This window comes from Glycine max, chromosome 17 (genome assembly GCF_000004515.6).
Source record: "Glycine max cultivar Williams 82 chromosome 17, Glycine_max_v4.0, whole genome shotgun sequence".
Classification (NCBI taxonomy): Eukaryota; Viridiplantae; Streptophyta; class Magnoliopsida; order Fabales; family Fabaceae; genus Glycine; species Glycine max.
Window position 1 is genome coordinate 12,491,031 of NC_038253.2, and position 14,812 is coordinate 12,505,842.

Here is a 14,812-nt window from a genome sequence, read left to right on the forward strand (position 1 = left end):
AAATCCTTTTAATTAGCAAATCCCTTCCCAACAAGAAGGAAACTGTAGCAAAGAAGAAGAACTCAACATAGCTCTTTCAATCATGCATCTAGATCCGGGATACTTTAATTTACTCATAATTTTCTAAGAAAAGAATTATGTAGAAACATAGCTGTTAAGTGTTAAGAGCTTGAGCATTCATGACCCAGTAAAAATTAAACTTTACTTTGCCAGTAATTTTGCTTTTACGATTTAATTAGTAGCAAGAAGAATGCCAAATATATATCAGTGGGGGGGACAAGCGACAGAAAGTATTCTAAATTTCGAATTGAGTTAAAATTGGAGTCAGTTACAAATTAATCCTAATATCACGTGTTTCATACAATAAGGGATCAAAATTCTTAATTTATTAAATAAATTGTGCATTTAGGTAATATATGGAAATATGATAACCAAATTCAAAAAGTCGTGCTCTGAAACTTTTCATTATTCCCTAAAAAAAATTTCATTCTTTTATGCGAAGAGACTGATGATGATGATAATCTTCTTAATAATGTATCAGATAAAAATAAATCTAACATATTTATAATTTATAAATTATTTGTATTTTTATTTAATAATGAAAAAATGTGAAAATATTATGTATTTGTATAAATACATAATAATAAAAGTCTTATAAATTTAAACGATAAAAAAATGAACCTAAAATTTAATATGACTACATATTCAAAATTTAAACTCGTCACTGTTAATTAAGATTGAACAACTCCGTATCCATTGAGGAGTACTATTTCTCCAAGCAACAATACTTTTAATGCATTCCTTTTATTAAAATCACAATACATAATATGATTATTCTTTATTTTATTTTACCTTTGTAGATAATTTTTTTTAAAGAAAACTACCAAATTAAGTATTTTGATTTTAAGAGGATTACATAAAATTATATAAATTCATTGAATAATTAAGATGATAGAATTTAATTGGGTGCCAAACTTGAATAAATTTATAATTTTTTTATGCTGAGATTATTGACACTTTGAATTACTTCTTTTGTTTGACCTTCTAGTAAAACAAACCTCATTTTGATTATTATTTTAGAATATCAATGAAATATTTAATATTTTCTCCTATTATATCTTAAAAAAATTATTGTAGATTGAGAAGAAAAAAAGTATAAAAGAGAAAGAATCTAATCAATATGAAAATAAAAAATACGTTAAGAAATTCTATAATAAATATTATAAAATCTAAAATATTAATTACTTTTCTTAAGTCTGTATCAAAATCTTGACAGACATTTTTTCAAGAAAAAAAATTTTGACTGTCAAAAAACAAAACAGGAAAAAACAGATTATTTATATATTTATTTATATACATTATCATTGAATACCTATTATTTTAAAAAAATCATGATTAATCAGTGAGAAATATAATTTAATTACATAATTAACTAAAGAGTGTGAAGAGTTGCATCCAGTTTAGGCAAGATAATTAAATGACAAAAGGTACAGGTGAATAAATTTGATCCCTATATAGTAAAGCTATTAATCCACGTGGAAGTGCACGATTGTCTGCGAACTTCTGAGACGTTTCCATTATCAAAAAATACGAATAAGGAGTGTATTAATTGAAATTTTCATATTATTAAGTGGCAGAATATGTAAGTATGTGCTAAAATAATAATTTTCATCGGGTTTAGAATAATAAAAAAATGTTAGTAGCAAAATGCGGAAGAAAAAGAGGTTGCAAAGGAAGCGAGAGAAGCATGGACCATATATACAAACAATTCCAGTGTTTAGCGGTAGCGGCAGAAACCTGCATACATAACATAACCTCAAGAGCAGCAACAACAACAACAATACATCACCCGTTTACCAACACACACAATTTTCCATGCACACTTTCTCTCTCTTAATAACCTCATTAAAAGTTTGATTTAATTTAATATTTATCTATAACCTTTTGCCTACCTCTCTCCGGTTATAGTAAAAAAAAAAAATGAAATGAAAATGCAAATCTAGTGTTATTATGGATTTACCATGATTGTAATTGACCAGGGGGAACGCGAATTACGTAGTTAAGAATAGCGGAGAAAATGTTACTATTTAGGAAAATATTTATTGGAGAAAGCATTTAAATAATATGTGTGTGTGTGTGTAAGGAACGATAACAATAACAACACGAGACTACTTCTAAAGAAAAAGCTGAGTGCTCCACGCGAGGAAGAAGAGAAAATTAGCAAAGGAAAAAAAGAAAAAAGAGAAAGAAGGAGAGAGCGAGCAGAATAAGGTGTCTCTCTTGGACTGATTCGCTTCAATCGCATCTCTATTCTCTACTACTCATTCATTTTTATATACCTCTCTTCCTTCTCTCTCCCACCCTCAACACAAAGAAAAAAGTGGACATAGTTATTTAATTTATTTTTGTTCATGGCCGTTCAAGCTCAATATCCATCCAATGTCCTTTTTCTAAACAGGTTCAACATTTCTCTCCTTCCTCATGTATTGAATCAATCAATCAATCAATCAATCAGCAATTCACAATCTTGTGTGCGTGTGTGTTTAATTCTAGCAGCAGAAACGGGCAAGAAGGGCATGAGTATTCTTCATTGCAACCACAACCAGGAGGAGTTGTACTCTTGAATCAGCCTCACATGTTATACGACAACTGCAACAACGACAATGGAAGTATGCTTAATTTGTAACACCTCTCTCTCTCTCTCTATGGTTATTTTAACAACATATGTATGATTTAACATATCATGTCATGACATATCTTGGCAGGTAACAATAACAACAACAATATCAATTCTCGAAAGAGAGGAAGAGAAGATCAGCCGGGTGTTGGCAACAACAACAACAACACAATCACTACAGCTTCAAATGTTATCAATCAATTTTCTTTGCAATCTCAGCCTCTGCAACTCGTTCATCTCTCTCAGCTCCACAATCACCAACAACAAAATAATGTGGTCTCCACTGGCCTACGCTTATCCTTCGATGACCAACACTTTCAACAACAACAAAGACTACAACTTCATCAAAATCAATCTCAACAACAACAACAACATGGGTCTCAATCTTCTGCTTTCTTATCTCTATTATCCCAAGGCTTGGGTTCTCAAATCAAACAACAGCGTGATGAGATTGACCAATTACTCCATGCCCAGGTACCAAATTTTCCTCCTTTCGAATTTCAATTCAATAAAATGAATGAAAAAAAAAAAAGAGGTTTTTTATTTTTATTTTTTTTCATTAGAAATTTTAGTGATTATAGGGGTGAAAGAAATGATGACGGTTGTGTGGGAATATATATCAGGCAGAGCAACTGCGGCGGGCATTGGCTGAGAAGAGGCAGAGGCATTACCGCGCGCTGCTGAGCACGGCGGAGGAGGCGGTGGCGCGTAGGCTCAGAGAGAAGGAAGCGGAAGTGGAAATGGCCACGCGCAAGAACGCGGAATTAGAAGCACGCGCGGCCAAGCTGAGCGTGGAGGCCCAAGTGTGGCAGGCCAAGGCCAGGGCCCAAGAGGCGACGGCAGCCTCCCTCCAGGCCCAACTGCAGCAGACAATAATGTCCCATGGCGGCGAAGAACTCGCCGCCGTGGGCGTATCGTCTGCTGTTGAGGGCCAGGCGGAAGACGCGGAGTCCGCCTACATCGACCCGGAACGTGTCGTTGTTGCCACGACGGCGCGTCCCAAATGCCGAGGGTGCGCAAAGCGCGTGGCCTCGGTGGTCGTTTTGCCGTGTCGGCACTTGTGTATCTGTACAGAATGCGATGCGCATTTCCGAGCGTGCCCGGTTTGTCTCACCCTAAAGAATTCAACCGTTGAAGTTTTTCTCTCTTGACAACCCTCCAAAATTTACTCAATTACCCCCCTTCCTTCCTTCCTTCCTTTCTTTCTTGTCCATACCAAAGGCAAAAAAATTTCTCATAAAATATAAATAAAATTACATTTTTGTTTCTCGCTTGAATTCACATGACCAAGGTGAACTTTTTGGTTTTTATCTCCTTCTCCTGGAATTTCATTGCATAATTAATATATCATATTCTTTTATTGGATAAATGCTTTTGCTTTTGCCTTTATGGCTTTGCAGTTTTAAAATGCCAATGATGTTTTTTTTTCCAGAGTGTTTGTTGGTTAGTGATGTTTGGTTTCACTAGGATTAGTAAAGTTACGTGTTAATTTGTGGTTTGATTTTTATGTTTTTTTTTTCATTGATTGCATTAGGGGCATGGCTCTTAGGTAAAATGGTTTTTCAGTTGTCAATTTGAGGGGTAATGTGCATGCGTGCATATTCAGGTAACATTTTAATTTTTATTTTGTTTAACTTGCAAGGCATTAGAATTTAGAGACGTGGAATTTTGTTGCATTAAGGTTCGGGGCACCGCGTTACAAGGTCCGGAGCAAAATGGTTTTCATTCTGTGGCAAGTGAAATTATTTTGAAACTGACTCCAAATATTCCCAAAGTCTCCCACTATCGGGTTGGAATGGTGCATTGCATATTATTATTTTTCAATAAAGCATACGTTTGCTTGCTAAGGCTTTTGGGTGCTTTTTCTTTCTTTTTTTCATGTCTGTTGATGATTCCATGTGGAATTGACAATGGATAGTAATTCTTTCATTTTTAATGTATAATTGATGAAAGAGAAAATATTCCAAAAAAAAAAGTGAACATTAGGTTGATCTTTTGTGTGTATATTTTGAACCAAGCAAAGTCTTAATCTTGTTTTGATAGAAATTAGGGTTATAGTGTACAAATTGCTTTTTAAATTAAACGAAGCAACCGATACTTGCTAGTGCATCCTTAATTTACTTGAGTATATCTGCATTTTTTTTGCTATAAAATATATTAAAATGTTAATAATTTACAAAATTAAAAATTGTACATGTTTTCTTGATGCATTTCAAAATAGGACTGTGGTCTGAATTAATTCTTAAGTCGGTAATACTTGTGAGTTGCTGAAGGTTGTCGCAGTGACAAATTGGTATACCTAAAAGAAAATGCCCTAACATTCAGGTTAAGGTCATGAAGAAAAATCAGGTAATTGTAGGTTATGAGGAAAAGTCACAATGAATCAAGATTGCGTGTGTTTTGTAATTGTTTAAGAATAGGAGACTCGATTACTCTTTATTTAGGAAAAGCAGATCTCCATATTACGTTAGGAAATGCTACTACCATAGAAGCATAATACCTAAGGTATCAATACCAAGATTATCACCACAAGAATACATTCACGTTTGAGATAAGAAATATTGGTAATATAATTATTTTTTTAATGTAACTTTTTTTTATTTGAAAATTACCAAAATTTTATGGGTTTTATTACTTATTCAATATGTCTTATTCATGAAAATTATGATTTTTAATAAATTTTAACTAATAATAAAAAATGTGACAGAATTTTTTATTTTTTTTATAGAGTATGTTAAAAAAGTATGTTGTTAATCCTCTTCACTTGAGGTACTTATAATTGACACAAATTTGGATTTCAAGTCCTAAAAGAATTTGTACTAGTAGCAATTAATTGTCTTAGATCTGAAGAATGAGAGTTGAGCTTAGCAAGGTTAGTTTATCACAACATGATACACTAATGTTTAAGTCCTTATTGGGTCAACCTTTACTTAGTGTTTAATTGTATTTTGAGCATGATTATCAATAAAAAAAAAGATATTTGAGAGAAAAAAAAAACTCAATTCATGTTTTTTGTCAAAACACGTGTTATGATTTTTGAAAAAATATTTTTTACCTCTATACTTTATAAAATTATTGATTTTAGTTCTTATACTTTTCTATCAAACATTTTTATTCTTGAATTTTTTAAATAAGTATTTTTTGTCCCATTAATGTTAACACGATTTTCTATGTGACATTTGTCTTAAAAGATTAAAAATACTTATTTTAAAAGTTTATGGACCAAAATATTTGATAATAAAATATAAGGACTAAAATAATTTTTCTTTTTTTGTGTGTGTGCAATGACAGAAATAAAATTCAAACACAATATATCGTGTGCTATATATTTAAATCCCCCATCATTAGGGTAACCCTAGTGTATGCATTTTCTTCTTCTCTTGTAAGGACCAATTGTCTATGCTTTGCGGTTTAATCTTTTTGTTGAATTGCTTTGATGTAATCATTTTAAAAAAAAATTCATTTCTAAAAAGTTTAATTTTTAGGTTAAAATATAATTTTGTTCATTTATCTATATTTTAGATTTTAATTTGATCCCTTAAGTTTTTTTTTTTTTTTTTTTTACTTTGGTCCCTTGAAATTTCTCTGCTAGATCAAACTAAAATATAATTTTGTTAGAAGTGACAAATTGTGAAAAAAAAAACATTAGGTTAGTCAATATTTATACAATTAGCATTAAAAACTTACATAAAAACCAATTTAGTATAACCGAGTCACTATAGGAGAGCAAACTATTTTTTTAAAACTTACATGATCAAACTAAAATTTAAAATGTAAATAAGAAAGTAAATTCTATTTTAGTCTAATTTTTTTACATTATTATTATAATTTTTTAAATAATGTTAATCCATTATAAATCATTTTAGATATGACTTATGAAATTATTATTATAAAAGTTAATAATCCTATCATCCATTATAATCTACAGTTAAATTACAGTAAATATACTTAAATTAAATTCTAAAAAATATAAGTATTTAATTGAAATGTAATAGTAGTGTAAGGATTTTTTACATTTTCATTTAATCATCAATTGTTATATATTGAAAAATTATTGACTTTTATAATGTTTGTTTTAAAACTTATAATTAGAATGATTCTTAATTGATTGATATTATAAATAAACAATTATACAAGATTCAAATATGAGACTTTATTTAAGAAAATTGAGTTCAGTATCCCTCAGACTTGTTGATATCTTAGCATGACCTTTAAGAAATTAACTATATTTAATTTTTATTTTATTTTGTTTATAATATATAAGAATGATTTGAGAAGGATTATTTACTTATTAAATCCTTCTTACATCTTATAAACAAAATAAAATAAAAAGAAAATATATTTTATATCCTAAAATTATTTAATGATTTTTCATTGAGGAAATAGGAAAATCAGTGGGGAAATGTTGAAGAGGAATTAAAATTATTCTTAAGGAAATGAAATTCTTTTATATATTAATTGAGAAATAGTATACCTTTGTATAAGACTTATCTATTAATATTTGTAATACTTTATTAAGAAATTAGGTAAGAAATAAAAATATAAATGCATTCAATATCTTAAGAAAATAAAGAGTCTTTTGTACATTTTAATTTTCTCCTTTTACTTCATTTTCTTAAGGTAATGCATACATCTTAAGAAAATTATTAATTTCACACAATCTTATAAGAAACAACATTTTTAAGAAAAAATACCTTTATTAAAAGCGTTTGACTATAGTTGTAAATCCATTTTTTATTTTGACGATGGTATTAAAAAATAGTTGTAAATTCATTTAAGAAATAAGTGAGATATCAATAAATAAGAATATTACTGAAAAATAATCAATACTTACTTAATTTGGCTAAAGTGATAAATATTTTTAAATAACATATAATGCGACGCAGAAAAAGGAGGATTAATAAAAGATTATATAAGAGAATTTAGAATATCATTTGTATTCATTTCAATGACGTTTTTCAATAAAATTATAAGAGTACAAGATCCTTTTATAACATCCTTCTAATGAATTTCATAATATTCAATAAGAAAATATTTAAGTGGAAAAATTATTAAATATTTTAAAAAATCTAAAATATTTAATTTTCTTTATTTAAGAAGTAGAAAGATAAATATTATATATATATATATATATATATATATATATATATATATATATAGTTATTCTAATAATTGTTAGTACGACAGGTTGGTTACATATGAATTTAATGAGAAAAATTGAACAACTTAATAATTCAGAATTATTGAATACTGGTTGTACCGGCAAATTATTGTACCATATCATGACATTTTTCAATTTTCATTATAGATGAACCGAAATAAATGGGGAGGGGAATTAACCAAAACGGAATAGGAAAAGGTACATGAGAGCTTTAACATCTTTTTCTTCTACTCACCAAAAATAAAAATAAAAACTCACAATAAACAGGTTTTTCTTCTGGTAAAAGAGCTCAATAAATTTTTTGAAGTATCGGTGTTTCGGGGTGGTCTTTGTATTTGTCTTTTAATATTAATAATGTGGGAAATTACTTCGATACCTAAAATGAAATAAGACAAGAGGCAACGGCACCAAAGCCCAATGTCAAGCAACTTATAATAAGTACACTTAAAGGCCCAATGTAACTCTTATTGATCAAGACCCACCATATTCACTGTTCTTTTCTTTCCAAATCTCTTTTGAGGAAATAACACCTTCCTTATAAGAGATATATATTTATATAATTTAGACTATTATTAAACAATAACAACAACAAAATCTTATCTCATCACACGACATCATTCAGCACACGTTAAAAGAATTACTATTTCACAACCCAAGCCTTAATTTAATTTCTATATGTAATATGTTTAATTATCATGTACGTGCACATACATAATAGTGACTTGCTACAAGCTTGATGCCTGTTTGTTTGGCTTTTCCATGTTTCTTCCGAAACCCAATTCTGAATTAAAGTGTAAAATTCTGATTGTGCACACAAATATAGGCATCAGGAGGATTCAGATGTATTGACCCTTCAAAGTGAAGCAGCCTAATAATCCTTTTTAAGTTCATCGAGAATGGTAGTAGGACACTGCCAACAAAGCCAGTTCAATTGATTCCCTAGAAAAAAATTTGAATGCCCTTCTTTGTGCCACCACTCTTTAATTTACTACTAGGTTTTATTTTGTGCATTTATTTATTCACTATTCTCCGTATTTGAATTAAATTCATGCATTGCATAGAGCACGCAGGATCAGAAGAAAGAAAACAAAATAGTCCCTTTTTCCAACTTCCAAGAAACGAGCTTTTAATTTTTTAAAAAGGTAAAAAAAAAAAAAAGCAAGGACAGTTTGAAAAATAAAATAAAAGACTACTACTACTACTTTGTTGTCCTATATCATGAAGAAAAATATAGAGAAAGCAAACAAGGAATTGGACAAGACTAGGGGCATAATCATCTGATGTGAAGTCTTCTCCTTGAAGTTCAATTATAAAAGTGGTGGAACTCAATTCAAAGACAAACTGATAACAATTTAGCCAAAATCAGGGCTATCAAACAAGTGAGACAAGTAACGGAGAGAAACAGAGGGGTCACTACTATTAATAGACTTGGAATACAATAAATGTGTGCTTGGTTTTTCCTTTGAAGATACAGTCAATTCAAACCTTACTTTTAACCAAACAATAATTTCAAATTTCAATTAGGAATCAAATAAACATGTCTGATTTCTTTTATATGCTATGTTTCCTGTTAACTACTCATCCTTTGTTGTGAGACTGCTTTTATATATATAACCAAGATTAATTGATATTAAATGTCGAATTTAACACTTTGCTACAAGTAAATTTTATCAATTTAATCAATAACCATGTGATAATATAGAATTTAATGCTCATGTACATAAAATGTTAGGTTTAGTTGCACCTTAGCCCCCAAGGTTTCACTATTCATAAATTTTGGCCTTAAAGTTTTTTTTTTCTTTGTCACCTAATTTACAAAGAGTTGCAATTTGTCTTAGTCGTGAACGTTTAATTGTGTTAATTGCCCAAAATTTGTGTTAATTGTGGAGGTTTAAAGAAAAACCATCACAAAATTGTCTTAATTTTGACAGTTTTTTCACTTAGGTCAAAGAAAATTGCCCATATTTTATAAGTTGGGAAAGAAAATTTAAAAAAAAAATCATCTTGAGACAGTTTGTGAGATTGTAAAACTTTGGAGACAAAAAAAAATATAATTAAGCCAAAATTTTACATGATTTGAACATTTGCACATATGTAAATGTATATTAGATTTATGTTAAAATTACGTTCATGTTAACCAGCCAATTTTCTCCTTTCACATTACAATGTAGTATTAAACTTGGTGTGAATGAAAATCCAAACACATTTTAAGTAGTAACTATATACTTAAATTTTAAAAATCATATCAAATGCTAAAACAAAATGGAATAATGAAATGTTAAATAATTTTTTCAGTTGTGATTTTTTTATATTTAACTTATTATATAAAAACTTGAATTGTAATGGTTAAATTGATAAAATTTATTTTGATAAAAAAAAAGTTATTGAATATATTAAGTTCAAACTTAGTATCATTATTCCTATATACACACCTATATAAATATCAGATTGTATTGTCCACAGTCCACACACATATTTATATTATATATATCAGATTGTCTCCTCATGTGACCTTACTTCACTTTGTCTACGCTTCTGTTATATTCTATGTACTCTCTGACTTTTCATTTCCATGAGAGTAAAGAAAACCAATTTATTTTGAAGCAGTAAAAGGAAAAGAAGACTACAAAATACAGTGGAAAAGGACAACAAGAGCTTGTGATTTCTGCTAGAGTAACATGAAAATTGCTGGTCATGGGGTAAAAAAGGTTTGTAGATCAAACAAGTTTGAGCTGTCATGAATGAATGGAATAAGGCACGCTATAGATTGCTATAATTTCATTCCAAGGACGATCATGACTCACTTTTGCAAAGTTTGTGTGTTCTTGAAATTGATGATTGCTTTCAACTCTGAATCGTGTTAATCAACTAATCAAACCTTTCTTAAGGAAAAGGTATAGTATTAATTAATTAATTAATTTCCCTAGCTAATTTATCAGACTCTTCCTCTGGGTTGGTGAATGAATGGCACACTTGAGCTTATCTAGAATGTGGCATAGAAAGAAACTAATATACATGAATGGAATTAAATATTTAAATTAGAATTCCGTATAATATAGCAATCAAAAGCTTTCTATATGTGCCCAACTAGTTAATTAAATGAGATAAACAATTATTGAATATTATTGAGACTTAGAAGATTTATCAAGTCGAGTCACATGCATGATCTCTCTCTCTCTCTCTCTCTATATATATATAGTAGTGTGTGTATAAAATATAGTCATCTGTCCCTATTTGCATGCCAATAATATAGTACCAATTAGATGATTTAATTATAAAAATTAATGAGGTTCATAATTATGTAGATGAATCAGCAGGCCAGAAGTTGTCATAATAAGGACGTTTGCAACTTTGTTAGGCAGCATAGATAGAATTGTATGCATGGATATATCCAACCGAAGTGGTAAAAAAAATATGTATTAATGCATGCGAAAATTGAAAGTAAGCCAGAATGATAAGAACAAAAAAACTGAGAGAGAAAACAAAAAAAAAAGGTAATAATGATAAGGGATGGTTCATTGCTTTCTATGAAGTAGAATTGTCACTAGTGGGAAGAACCATATATATTAAGTGTCTGTTGGATAGAATAGAAAGAGATAGAAAAAAAGTGAATTAAAATAAATTTTTTGAATTAAAACAGAATGTAAAAATATGACTTTTATATTAATTTCTTGTTTTTCTTATTCTTTTTCTCTTCAAACAGACTTAATTAAGTTACTGATCATATATATAGATTTGCTAGCCATAGGGAGCAAGGAAATGTGATTTTTTTTAAATGAAAAGGGAAAAAAGATGAATTGAACAGGATGTTCTTTCCAACACTAGCTACTTTACCATCAGTGGAGGTTGAGGACAGATGAATTGAACATCGTCTAGTTATGATTACTCATGTCACTGTTTCATCCCATTTTTATGATAAGAACACGACACCATTTGTAGTTGTAGTAAGTAACCTTCTTTTGAGGAACAGACACTGATTTATTTTAGCTATGGCATCTAATTAATTAGGATCTATGGTCTATATAATATGATACGGCAGCTAGGGTGGTCAATACAGTTCAATTTGATCATTGTTAGTATGATGACTTTTTGGGATCGGGCACTCGAACCATTTTAACTAAAAGGTCTTTAATTAAAATCGAGAAAATCAAATCAGAATAAAACTTAAAACTGAAAAAATAGTATGAAAAAAATTAACAAGTTGAATGGGTTATGGATTCAATTTCTAGTAACCGATCCCAATTTTAATTTACATATTTGTTGAGAAATTTCAATGTTTTCCTTACTTTGGCAAGTTATTGTATTTGAAAAGAAAAAAGTATGCAATGCCAATGTATATTGTTATTCCATTCGAAATCATTGTTTATGATAAATATGTTATTTTTAATGAATTATTTTAAAAATAATATCAACGATAATTTATGATTAAATAACAATCTAAAATTATTTTACACTGTTAATCAGGGGTGAACTTAGATATAGATATAATCGAGGGGTAAAAATGCATCTCTTGACTTTGTGAAAATTATAAGAATATATGTGATATTGTTATTTTTTTTCCTCCTCTATTTTCATCATTTGATCACATTGCCTTCAATTTTTTAGTTGTCTAATTTTTGTCTTTTGACTAGTTTTTTTCTTATGTTTTGTTTATTTTATGTTTTATTCTGTTAAAAATTTGATTATATTTTAGAGGATAAATATGTTTTTGATCCCTCTAAATTTTTTAAGTTTAATTTTAGTCTCTTTAAATTATTGTCTATTTTTTATCCCTTTAGTTTTGAAATGTGTAACTTTTATCCTTCAAACTGATTTAGATAGCGGTTTATAAAGGGACAAAAAGTGGTTCAACTTTGAGAAGGATAAAAAATAGTGCATCTCAAAATAATAGGAACAAAAAATCAACAAAAGAGACAAATTGAATTTAAAAAAATTTAAAGGATAAAAAATATATTTTATCTTATTTTATTTTTTAAAAACAGATTATTTGTCCCCGTTAACCCGAGTCCTTGATAGAGCATCATCGTTAAACTCATTTGTATTTTAAAATTTAGTAGAAATTGTTCAAGAGTTTTTGTTTTTTTGAACTTGGTGGATGTTGAGAGAATTTCGGGAAACAACGAGTGTAAGAGATGCGTAAAGTAAGCTTAGATTCATACCTATAGGCATGGCATGCCTAATAGAGTAGTAATTGACATGTGAAACAATTGTGTAGTTGTTTGTGAACCATGGCAAGCTCGAAGGAGGTCCATAACACAAAACCTAGTATTGAGAGATTCAAGGTTTAAACTTCAGTTCTCATATTGTAAAAATAACAAAAATACACATCCTTTAGGTATTAGAATCATATTAACATTTTAAAAATATTAATTATATTTAATTTAATATTTTATATTCAATTACAAATTTGTGAATGTATAATACTACCAACAAAGCACGTCTCACATGAAACGAAAGTATATCAAGAATATTGTTTAATTGGCTAAGTATGATATATAAGTTATTATAAATTTCCTTATATTTATCTTTGATTTTGATTTGTAAAAAAAATAAAAGTATTCAGCATTTGAGCAAACTACTTACAAATTGATTTAAATTATTCTTTTTTATAATTCTATGGTTGAAATCAATCCTTTTCATTCACACTTTGAGTTCATGTTGAATTATCTATCAATATGCTAATATTTTTATTAAACTTCATATGTAAATTTAGTATATTATATTTCAAAAGTAAATGCAATGCAAAATGTCATATATTAAAAGTTCATTTAAAAAAAAAATACTTTTTTATAATTTGGAAAAGTTATAAATTATCAATTCGTTATTCATTTTTGTATTCTTTTTTCTATAAACCAAGGGTAGCTATCCCAATTAGGTCGACACCCATAGCCCTTAAGATCCTAAGCCACAAACCAATAAATTTTATTCCAAAAGGGAGGAGAAGAAACTCGTTATGACTCAAAACATTTGCTAAAGCACGATATTTTTGCGATAACCAAACATAAAGTGAATATAAAACAATAACCACTGACAAATTATTTTTAATAAAATAATAATTAAATTTCTTTATAAAAATAAGATTTAAGAATAACTAATAAGTTTAAGCATTTTTATTTTCATTTCTTATGTAAACTATTTAAATTTTTTCTCATGTAAATTATTTTAAATTTTATTATTATTAGTTTTGTCTAAATTATTTATGTAGATAACATACGAACGTATATAGATAAAAATATTCATAAATAATTTATTGTAACATTTTCTTGTACATAAAATAAGATAAAGTTTAAAAGTTTATTTAATCAAATTATAGGTTTAGATAAGTTTTGTTGTAAACACATTTCTATAAATTTTTAAATTATAAAATATGTTGGGGTGAAGTGTGATTAATAATATTTTTTTACTTGGTTTTTAACATAATAGTAGTTTTCATTTTTTTTTTACTTTGGATTTTTTCCGGCTTATACTAAAATATTTCGTGAAAGTTGCAAAGAATGATATTCTTAAACAATTTCTTAATTAATTCTTTGACGAAATTCAATAATGAATAAAATAATTTTTTAAATATGTATAATATTTATTACGTTAAAAAATTAAAAATAATATTTTTTATAAAAATACATTTTAAATATAATAAGTATAGTAAGAGTATTTATTAGTATCTTATTTTAAATGTAACTATTCATTATAGTATTTAATAAGAAAATGATTCAGAATTTTGTAAGAATTAAACAATTTATTTGTAAAAATATGTTGTATGAATATAATATTATTTTATGAATTTAACTAAAATTTATTAAAAGTATATTAACTTCTATAAAAAAAAATACCTATAATCTTATAACAAAATAGAACATCATTACTTTTTACTTTGCACTATATCAACATACATGAAAAAACCCGTTGGACATAAAAACAACATCAATATTTTTCTATGGCTAAATAAAAAAAAAATAGCAATAATTCCTTCTTCT

General features: G+C 28.0%; 1 protein-coding gene across 4 annotated transcripts; it reads left to right on the plus strand.

Moving 5' to 3' along the window:
- Nucleotides 1-1,763: 1,763 nt before the first annotated feature.
- LOC100788924 (BOI-related E3 ubiquitin-protein ligase 1) lies at nucleotides 1,764-3,954 on the plus strand. 4 transcript variants are annotated; one of them, XM_006600819.4, is made up of 4 exons: nucleotides 1,764-2,458; nucleotides 2,554-2,669; nucleotides 2,766-3,151; nucleotides 3,301-3,954. In XM_006600819.4, the coding sequence occupies exons 1-4, from the start codon at nucleotides 2,412-2,414 to the stop codon at nucleotides 3,826-3,828; spliced, it is 1,077 nt and encodes a 358-aa protein (XP_006600882.1). In that variant the 5' UTR covers nucleotides 1,764-2,411; the 3' UTR covers nucleotides 3,829-3,954. The 4 variants fall into 4 exon arrangements, with proteins under 4 accessions (XP_006600882.1, XP_006600884.1, XP_014625562.1 ...); XM_006600821.4 differs by having other exon boundaries at nucleotides 2,125-2,271; nucleotides 2,459-2,682; XM_014770076.3 differs by having other exon boundaries at nucleotides 2,126-2,271; nucleotides 2,459-2,669.
- Nucleotides 3,955-14,812: the final 10,858 nt, after the last annotated feature.

Excerpts from the sequence above, each read along its gene's own strand:
- LOC100788924 (XM_006600819.4), top strand. The coding sequence starts at position 2,412 with ATGGCCGTTCAAGCTCAATATCCATCCAATGTCCTTTTTCTAAACAG. Across the intron at positions 2,459-2,553 it reads AATGTCCTTTTTCTAAACAG|CAGCAGAAACGGGCAAGAAG; the intron begins GTTCAACATTTC and ends GTTTAATTCTAG. Across the intron at positions 2,670-2,765 it reads CTGCAACAACGACAATGGAA|GTAACAATAACAACAACAAT; the intron begins GTATGCTTAATT and ends ATATCTTGGCAG.